The 10,435-nt window shown below is 43.4% G+C and overlaps 2 protein-coding genes across 3 annotated transcripts; both read left to right on the top strand.

Annotated features, from left to right (window-relative positions):
* The first annotated feature begins 20 nt into the window (after positions 1–20).
* LOC135347554 (ADP-ribosylation factor-like protein 6-interacting protein 6) lies at positions 21–1,795 on the top strand. Its single transcript, XM_064545597.1, has 4 exons — positions 21–360; positions 571–672; positions 1,124–1,262; positions 1,515–1,795. The coding sequence occupies exons 1-4, from the start codon at positions 126–128 to the stop codon at positions 1,633–1,635; spliced, it is 597 nt and encodes a 198-aa protein (XP_064401667.1). The 5' UTR covers positions 21–125; the 3' UTR covers positions 1,636–1,795.
* A 1,023-nt stretch (positions 1,796–2,818) lies between these two features.
* Positions 2,819–10,254, top strand: LOC135347515 (uncharacterized). Of its 2 annotated transcripts, none has more exons than XM_064545539.1 (12): positions 2,819–2,944; positions 3,174–3,743; positions 5,037–6,038; positions 6,167–6,399; positions 6,597–6,778; positions 7,204–7,634; positions 7,773–8,041; positions 8,175–8,315; positions 8,495–8,792; positions 8,957–9,180; positions 9,355–9,516; positions 9,852–10,254. In XM_064545539.1, exons 2-12 carry the CDS (start codon positions 3,365–3,367, stop codon positions 10,089–10,091), a joined length of 3,561 nt encoding a protein of 1,186 aa, XP_064401609.1. In that variant the 5' UTR covers positions 2,819–2,944; positions 3,174–3,364; the 3' UTR covers positions 10,092–10,254. The 2 variants fall into 2 exon arrangements, with proteins under 2 accessions (XP_064401609.1, XP_064401610.1); XM_064545540.1 differs by having other exon boundaries at positions 2,903–3,024.
* Positions 10,255–10,435: the final 181 nt, after the last annotated feature.

The following is a 10,435-nucleotide window of genomic DNA, read 5'->3' as shown; positions in this document are numbered from 1 at the left end:
TTAATCTTTCCATTTAACCGAAGTGGTGTAACCAACTGTAAAATTATTTCAAAAAGTAAAAGTGTTCGAGCAGAAGTACAGTACACGCAGAGAGCTTTTTAATCTACCTAGTAGGACTGTACGGAATGAGCTCAAAGGGAGATCAAGGAGGAGAGGTGGTGAAGCGTCTCTTTCCCCCTACACCTGAGAAGGCAGCTACAAAGAGGACCCCTCTACACTACACTTTCTGGAGATCAAAGAACAGACGTAGCTCATTTAGAACTGGTATATTGGGAGCCCTCATTTTCCTCGCCCTGTGTGTGAGTGTGGTGGTCGTCACGGCAAAGCTCAACAACGGATGGACACAGTTGACATTAGACGGTATGTAGACTACACTGTGCGCAGTGTGTGTGTGTGTTTTGATTGCATAGCTATCAATTGACAATTTCACACAACGCCTGTAGGCACATTAATACCTAATACTAAGGTTTTGTTTATGTGTGTACATATGGTATTAGGTAAGTATCCACTTACTAAATTGTGCATTGTATATAAAATGGTCATATAAAACACCCCCACCCCTACTGACAGAGATACACAGATTCTTCAGTAATGAGTTACTGCGTTCAAGTTCCCCTGACAACAGATCACTCTTAGCTGGCCACTTCTACTTTGGTGGACAACCACTATTCGGTAAGTCGTGAGTTTCCCTGAGGCTATGTACCCATGTATTTGTATACAGCTTTATATCACGTTGTCAAGGTTACGAAGGTGTAATAAAAGTCATACAGTCCCTTCCGTGTTTATTACACGGTCGCAGATTTGGTAAGGGGTCATCACTCATGATATAAAACACATAATAGCATGAGACTGAGTGTTTTATGCAATATACCTGTAGGCAACTCGCCCTCAGGTATTTGCCCTCTGCTTGTGCCTGTATATTAATTTTCAATGTACAGCATATAATTTTGACTGAGCTATGCACTGTGGATACTTACTGTGGATACTTACTGTGGATACTTACTTAAGTCTAGATGCTTTTGGGGGATTTGCCATTCTTATGTTGCTTAGTCAATATGTATATTCCTCACACAACAATATAGTAACAAGGTACATGTGCCCCTCCCCCTCCCTGTCTCTGCAGGCTTTCTAGGAGCATTGCCACTAGCACTGGCCCTGGGGTCAGTGTGTGGTGCCTTCACTTGTCTGTTCATGTTCTATGACTCAGACGAACCCGGCAGCTACCCCCCCACACCCGTCTCCCCCCCCAGACACAAAAGAGGGTGAGTGCTCCCTGTAGGCTGGCTACACAGTACAGACAGGGTTAGACCCTCGTCAGCCACGACAATGGTAAATCCCCGAGCCACAACAATGGTAAAACCCCGACAGGGTTTTGTAAAGAATACTGTAATACTGGAATTGCTGGGTGACCATTATTAATTTTAGAAAACTAATTGAACGATTTTTGGACGAGCACAAATCCATCATTATTCACTGTCAATAATGTTTATTGTATCACCCTTTGTCCTATGCAGGGAGATCTCCATGTCAACAGAATGGCATCTTGGCTACCTGTTTGTCCCTATTAACATTCTCGTCTCATTCTCTCTGGCTCTGTTCTACTGCAGATGGAGTATGGGCCTACCCATGCTGTAACTCCCTCTTCAGTGTATTATAAGCCATTTCACGCATTTTGTTTTATACAACATACCACACTAGCATTTGGTACATAATTGGTAAAGATCTTTAACTATAATTACACAAACAATTTCATTCCCAATTATTGCTTTTGGTAAAGATCATTAAGCTAATTTCATTGCAATTGAAAAGATTGGTAAAGATCATCAGCCTGCTGTTTGGAAAAATATGATATTGAATTGCACCGACGACTCTAAACGCAAACAGAATCATCCTCAGTTACAAAAAGAGTGCAATGACACATCATTGCCTCATGTTGTCGGTCCAATACATAATTCAACTCCAGTAAGTCTACAACCTGGACAGTTGGAAGAAACTTGCTTTACCAAGCAGCCAAGGAAAGGAAAGAAAAGTATATACCGGTACTACATTTTCATGGACGACGATATTCAACTGAAAACTGCGGATAAAAGTACACAGAATCTATATAGAATGTATGAGGAGTCTCTCAAGATCTTCCAACCCGCTGCAGTTTTTGCACTTTTTTCAGTCGACAAGGAGTGAAACTCTTCCCAAGCCAAATTTTGAGCTCCCAGGATACCACATGGATGCAATGTTTAACGCCTTTCACTATCAATCGATCGACCGTATACGTCCATACACAACAAAGTACGATTCAGTGAGCTGGTGGAAGTGTAATGTCATATTTAATGGTGAAGCAGTTATTAATTCTCGTATTAGAGCAGAAAACCTACAGCACCGCGGGTACCTAGACGGGCGTCGCCACCCTCCCTGAAGGAGGGCGGCAACGCCCGTCTAGCGGGTACCCACGGTTGATCAGGATGAATTCAATCAAATTGTCTTTGACATTCAATCAAAAACACCAGAAGAGTATCGAAAATCAGTTGAGCCAATTTTGCAGCAATGGTTAACAAATAGTGAACGAAAGAAATTGTTAGGGCGACAAACTTGCAAACGTGATTTGTCTGTACATCCATATAGACTTTACGAGAATCTGGCTTAAAAACAACACTTGATAGATATTTTATTCTAATTTTTTATACTATTGAATGGAACTCAAAGCAAAATCTATAGCTAGTTACAAGGTTTTGCAAAATCCTTGCAACAGGGCTAAACAGGCACAGCAGTATAGTACTTAACAAAAATCATAGTTGATCATTACCCACTCTTTGAGTTTCTCATTATGATGTAAGCTACAAATGACGTTATGCATGGGACCCGGAAATCGCTAGCTAGCTAGCTTGCAGTGAACTGGAATTCACACAAGATTAAGAAGGCGTTCAGCGATCGCCTATATTCAGTTGAGGTAAGCTTAGTAATATAACAAACTAGTAGTATAGTCATCGGGAAAGCCAGGCCTAAGTCGTTTGGTAACCGATTGTCAAGGTACTAATCAGTGTAACAACAGGTTGTAATTGTGCATATTTGTTATCCCTGGCCCTATTAAACCCCCAGCTATTGATAGCTATAGCGCTAGCTGTCTAAGATTGTAAGTCAACTGTATATATATTTGGCCTGTTGTTCTTTCCGTGCAGAACTAAAAACAAATCAAGTTCTCACTTCAATACAGATTCGTCTACTCGCGTTTACACTAGTTCTAGTAACTCGTAAGACGTTAATTTTCGCACCAATTTCCACATTGGAATCACCAATTGACTCATCAGGGGGGGTTGGAAGAACACACGAGAGCACACTGTCATGTGACAAGACCCCCTTCCATGCTAACATGGAGTGCCCTACGTCAATCAAGATAATACTAGAAGGTGGTCCGCAATTCGAGCTCACCTCGCCGACTATTGATCGGATGTCCCCTGAAGACAGAGTGTTTCAACTCTCTCAGGATGGACACACACGCACCATTCCAATCCCTGAAATGCATTTGGAATACAAGATTCAAGTCCCTGCGTTTGGAAAATCCCACATTATGGTACGGACTCAAGACGAAGACTCGATGGTTGTGTACGGAGTGCAATGTGGAGAAAATTCTCGGCTATCATGTGACCAGATTGTGAATCGTGTGAGGGATATTTTCGGAGTGGATGTCTCGGAGAATTTGACGGCCAACAATACTCCCGAGAATATCGAGATGCTAAATGGAGAGCCAGGTATGTGTTAGTACATGTTAGTGTATGCAGTGGTTATAATGTTATTGTATGGTATATATGCATAATGTTTGGACAGTGTGTAACATATACTTATTGCTTATTGCGTACCATTATAATTCATTGATCATTAAACACTCCCTTCCTTAACCTTTACTGTGGCCCACTAAATCATGTGATATGTACGACCTCAGCCCTTACAGCCCTTATAGCTTATGAATTTGTTTGAACCTCTTGGTTTTTAGATTCTTATTTTTATGGTCAAGTTGCATGTCGCCGTAACTAACATGCAGTGTTACTTGTCCTGTGTCGTAGCTGTGTACATTGTCTGTAGGGATGTTATCAGCTTGTGTGTGTGTGTGTGTTTGTGTAGTTTGCCTGTTACGAACTGTTAGTGGAACTAACAGCTTTCTTAAACTATAGCAGCTAGGTTCTTCGAGAGGGTTGAGAGTCGGGCTTTGTAGGAGGCCTGAAAGCAAAGGGTACCAGGCTAGTGTTTGTAAGGTGTAAAGGTTCTGGGCCTGTGGTGTATGTGTAAGGTTGCGTGGTATGTATGCGTACTCAGGGATATTCATATGGGAATTTCCCTGGGACTGTCCCCTTAGTTGTGAGCCCTACGTGGTATTAATTGCTCCCACTTGTTGGTTTAATATTGCTGGTTGCTGTGGTCACCACCACAGGTCATTAGAATATTCGTGAATACATTTAAACATATGCGGGGTGTTTGCAGGCGTAGCATAGATAGCTATTGCACAACTGTTGTGCATTGAGGTTGCAAACTACTGTAGTAGTGTAGTACCTCGTAGATTATATCCTACCCAATTTGGTAATTTTATACATGTGTCATGTGGTGTGTGTGTAGTACACATGTCATTGTGGTAGACAGCAGACACCCGTTTGATGATCGTAGAATGGCTATGCTTTGTCAAAATGTTATTAAAGCAGTGAATATTCCATTTGTAACACCAGTGTATGTACAGCATGCTACACGTATTACACTAAGCTTACTATAAGCTCTGCATGCTGGTGTGACTGCTAAACTGTTTTTCTTACTAGTTGTTGCCATGTGATGAAAACTTTCCCCTCTAACTTATTGGCTAGACTTCTCGACAACACAATGTGATATCAGGGAAATCATGTTATGTAATAATAATCGTGTGGTCCTATTTTAAGAATGGTGTGATTATCTGTCAGAAAAGTACCTTGTTAGTTGCATAGTTACAGTCGTTCAATGCTCATACTTCACCCCCCCCCCCCCACACACACACACACACACACACCCACACACACACATAGGGTACCCATGTGGCACTCTCTTCACATCCGGTCAGAGCTGCTCAAACTCCTCCTCCTCCTACAGCCCCACCACACCCCCACACACACTACCCCCTCGCGTCGTCACACGCCCTGGACGCCTACCTCTAACGATGAGCAACCTCAAATCAACCCTCATCACCCCTCATCCTGTGATCACACCCAATACAAACCTCCCAAGGAACCACGCCATCGTGGCCTGTAACGGTAGCTTCAACATGCCAGGGGACCCGCGCAACGGTAAATTCGATGAAAGTATCCAGAGCTATGAAGAGGGTGATATGCATGCCTACAGAGAGGGGATGGTCAAAGTGCCCACTCTCATCCATCAGACGCTTGGACCCGCCCAGAAAGTGCAGCAAGGGAACGCAGAGGTGACCAATCAGATCGGTATCGTCAATTTGGATACACCCGATCAGAACACAACTTTTCAAGTGTTTGTACCGCCAAAATTCCAAGTGACGATTCAAAATGATGATTCTACGCCATCAAAATCACCCGCTTCATACCCAGTCGAAAATTCAAGTCAGGAGTCAGATCAGCGACTATCAGGTCAACCAGAACGTGTCGGCTCTCTTGTTACCTCCACGTTCGATAAGACATCACTCGGCAATCAGCTTGTAGTTGGAATCGGGATCGGTCAGACGCGAAGAAAGTTATCCATAAGCTCACAAGAACCGCTCTTGAAAAAAGTACCTTTTGGTCGTCAGCTGTCTCTGCCTGGAGAGAAATTGAACGGACCTTTTGCGCTGCCTCGTAACGCTAGTGAGGATTGCTTGGAGAATCTACAAGGGAAGTCAGAACGTGCCAGATCCTTCAACAACCTCGAGCTGAGAGAGGAGCCAATAAATATTCAGCCTGGCATTATAGTTGGACACACCCCCACCACACCCACCAAGCCGCTGGCTGTCGAGAGACAGGAGAGTGTAGCCTCACCGGAACTTGTGGTCAACATGTTGTTTCATGACAAAAATCAGATCGAAGGTAAAAATCATACAGTACATCTATATACTTTATGAAAATATTTCATATAAGGAAGTAATATTATTTACAATGAGGTGCAATTATGGTAGCTATTGATTTTGTATAAACTTTGTGTGTCTTATTTACAGATATGCAACACCAGCACGTATTGAACGGACTACTACCGAAGATCACAGAGAAACAGTCCGGAGACGCTGACGCTTCAGACGTCCTTGATGATCAATGTGAGGTCCCCCCCAGTGACGTTGCTCCCTCCCCAATCGAGGACAGCCCCATGATGTTGGACAAATCTTCTGGCGACCTGATGCAGCAACAAGTGCACTTCCTTGAGCACGCCATGAATGGATATTGCTGTACTGAGGTGAGAGAGAGACTCCGTTTATATTTTTTAAGTTTTTCACTTACTTGTAATATATAGCAATCATTGTCTCTTGTACTCTATTAGATACTTCGTTATGTACGTACGACAACGATTTGTTTAGTTTACATGTGACTCTGAGTCGCTCTTAATTAACATTTTATGCACAACAGTTCATGTAGATTTACTTCTCTTTGTAGGACCTATGTCGAACGATTGATCATGACAGTCCTGAGTTTTCACAAGCCCTGGACCAGATGAGAAGCATTGTGGAGCACGCCAAAATGGGTAGCCTTGACGACAATCTCAACGGAATCATCCGAGAGCATTGTCGTCAATGCAGGGACAAAGAGTGCAAGGTCCCCCACATCATGGCCGGGTGGTGAGTGTGTGTGTGTGGGTGTGTGTGTGTGTGTGTGTGTGTGTGTGTGTGTGTGTGTGTGTGTGATTGGTGTTCAACTAGATTCAGTACCTGATAGTGTGAAATTTCTGCGAGGTAATTGTTGACTCATATGATGCGTTGTGATTTCTCTGCATGTATTCTCTTGGCTGAGTGCAGAGTTTGGGGGAGTACCATAATTATTGCACATGTATATATTCATATATTCATAGTGTAGGGTTCTTCCCATGCACGTTTATTTGGTATGGGTCATAGGGTGACTCTAAGAAGGGAAAGTTAATGGTAATTTCCCATAACTTTATGCACAATAGCAGGGGTAATTACCCTTTGCACACCTTTGCTACGGGTATAGGCTGTTTATATTTGACATAATGACTGTATTCAACCTACATGTCCCCCCCCCACAGCCCACCCGGCAACAGCAAGACGTATTCCAGCGACCAGACGTACTCCAGCAACCAGACGTACCCCCCCCAGTACCCCACTCTCTCTTCCCGTCCGCCGTGTCAAGAGGGATCTCCTGTACAATTCGACCAACAAGCCAACCTGTCCACTGACTCAGAGGTGCAAAGGCATTATAAGCACAACGGCCCCCCAGGTCCTGTTGCACAACCCTCAGATGATCTCACTGATAACGTACAGTTTCCACCCGGTCAAGATCAGACAGCACCATTTTCTCCACAGTTGCCACGACAATCGTATGTCCACCCCCACCAAATAGTACCACATGGTCCATTCTACCTGACCTCTCCTTCGATGCGCAAGCAGTTCCCTCACGGCTTTCAGCAGACACCTGACTGCCAGAGTCCCATGGGCAGTGAAGGGTTCCAAATGCCAGGTAACTGTGGTAACTGTTTTTAATTATAGTTGTATAGTGGATACAATTGAGTCGATTGTAGATAGACTTAATTAATTTTGAATACTGCAAATGACAAATGAGCTTTCAACAAATAACATGCAAATGCGTCTTTTGCAGAAGCTGCTCCAGTAAGGGGTCAACAGTACCAGGAGTCACAACTCGGAGCCGAGACGTACCTACAGCAGGTGTCAGACAAAGGCAAGGGAGACCTGAGGAAACCGGTGGAGAGGAGACAGTACCAATACATCGAACCATCACGAAGTGGGGGCAGTCTCCGTAAGCTGTACGGAGGCTCTGATCAAAAACTGAACATTGCCAGGGCTGGCGAGTTTCCTAGCTACAGTACATTGCCTAGGAAAGCAGGGACCGTTATCTATAGCTCTGAGGTGTGTTGAAATTACATTACTATACACACTGTACACACTGTACATGCATACATAATTTATTGCAATGAATTTAGCAATTAGCTCTATCATTGACATACTTAATGGACCATACCCCCCCCCCACACACACACAGCGGAGTGAGCTTATGCCAGGAGATATCTACCCCTGTCCTCACAACGTGGCCCACGTACCAGACAGAGACCGACTTGGTAAGGGAGGCAATGGGACCGTGGTCAAGTTCTCTCTGGGGGGCAAGGAGTACGCACTCAAACAGGTATGGTGGGGATACACAATGTGTATATAATTATAAGTATTATCAGGAGTGTATTAATTAATACACTCCTGATATTATGTAGCCTATGAACAAGTTAATTAAATACTCCATCACAATGGTCATTCACATAAGGTTCATATATTTACAGTATAACCACACCATCCCTTCCACACGCACAGACTAAATATCGTGAGAACGAGCTCAACATCTGGTCTACACTCAACCACCCAAACATCCTCCCACTACTGGGCGTAATGTTGGGGGAGCCAACTACTCGAGATTGTTTCCAGTTCATGCCCAAAATGACGAGTGACCTTCGCTCAATGATGATCAATCACGGTGACCTCGCCACCCTGTTACAGAAACACCCTGAGCAGTGGGAGGTTGTCATGAGCAACGTGGTATACATTCTCCAGGAGGTTCTCAAGGGGTTAGTCTACTTGGACAGCGAAAACATCCAACACAGTGACATCAAAGGTATAGCAATTAAAAGTTTCCACCCCATCGTAAATGTTGCTCTTTGTAAACTCTTTTGTCACTGTTACATATAAATGTGACTAAGACGTAATCCCCTTCCCCACACACACACACACACACACACACACACACACACACACACACACACATACACATACATGTAGCTCAAAACATCCTGATCTTGAAAAAGTGTGCCTGCCCCGACATATTGCACTGCGAGTGTTCTGGAGAGAGCAAGTATGAAGTCAAACTTGCTGACTTTGACTCCCTCAAGAGGACGGCCTTCAAACGAAATACTGCTCAGTTTGTGGAGATATGCCTGGACAAGATGATGAACGACTGCGACAGGAGCACTGTCAAAGGAACACCAGCCTATAGAGCGCCCGAGGTAGGCAACACTGGGCTCTAGTGTGTACAGGGATGCATGTGTACAGGGATGTGTACAGGGATGTGCCCACACTGGTGTGGGTGGTTGTTACTATAACCACTTCTAGACAAAAAAAAATAACCAATCATCAGGTGGTGGTAGTTTAACAGCTTTACTGACCATTTTTGCATGCAGCAATTCTTGATGACGACTATCCGTGATGAGTACAAGAAGACACTACAAGACGGCAAAGTGTTTCACGATATGGAGGGGCCGTGGTGCGACATCTGGAGTCTGGGAGTAATCATACTGCAGATGATTCTTGGCAATCACAACAAGGAACCATACATCAGTGAGGTAGGTAGTCGAGTGTGCCTGTATACGCCCCTTTTCTTTTTACATTAAAAAAAAAAAGGAGAAATGTTGTACTGACGTTGTTGTATACAGAGCCTATCATGTGGTTCCACAGTGTACACTGTTAGGTCAGGAGTAGTTGACTAATTGATAAAAAAAGATTTGCATTTCAAAAGGGTTGATACATAATACATAATTATAATGTGTATAATTATAATATAACAGTGTAGTATATTATACTACACTGTTGAGTCCAGTTTTCTACATTTTTATGCACTGTTTGCATGATTGTGTGTTGAATCTATTGGTTACTATCATCCTAATCTCTCTCCCTGTAGGCTAGTATCCTGGTCAGCCACAAGGCTAGCAAGATGAATCCTCGTATTGAAGGATCAGTGGCCACCATTCGGCTAGTACGACTACTAAACCTCTCTCACACTCACCCCGAGCTGAAGCCTCTCGCTCAACTGGCAACAGAGTGTCTCGAGATCGACTGCCGAAGGAGAGCAACGGCTAAAGGGTTGCTGGCGACACTACAGCATACCATGGACCTCACAGCTGTTGAAAAGCTGAAGTAAAAAGAACTCTGCACAGCAAAAACAGAAACTGCATGTTTTATACGTTCGTATTAATTTGTATTTAGTTACCCTCAACTGCAACAGTTAGCCCTTCGGTACAGCACAATATAATTTTGTATATAACTCTTATGAATGTCATATATATAGTATACGTATGTTATAATACAGTCATGCAATTTCAATGCATACCGACTGCATGGCAGGATCGGACTAGAGTGTTCTATATAATTACACGAAGGCTATATGCGTATAATGTATATACACCCGTCTTTCCATATGCAGCATGCTATAATTATAATTTATTCTAACGAAAAAAGTTATAAATATTTGAGAGGCTGAGAATA

The sequence above is a fragment of the Halichondria panicea genome, chromosome 14, assembly GCF_963675165.1.
Source record: "Halichondria panicea chromosome 14, odHalPani1.1, whole genome shotgun sequence".
NCBI lineage: Eukaryota > Metazoa > Porifera > Demospongiae > Suberitida > Halichondriidae > Halichondria > Halichondria panicea.
This window is presented reverse-complemented; position numbering and strand designations above follow the sequence as displayed.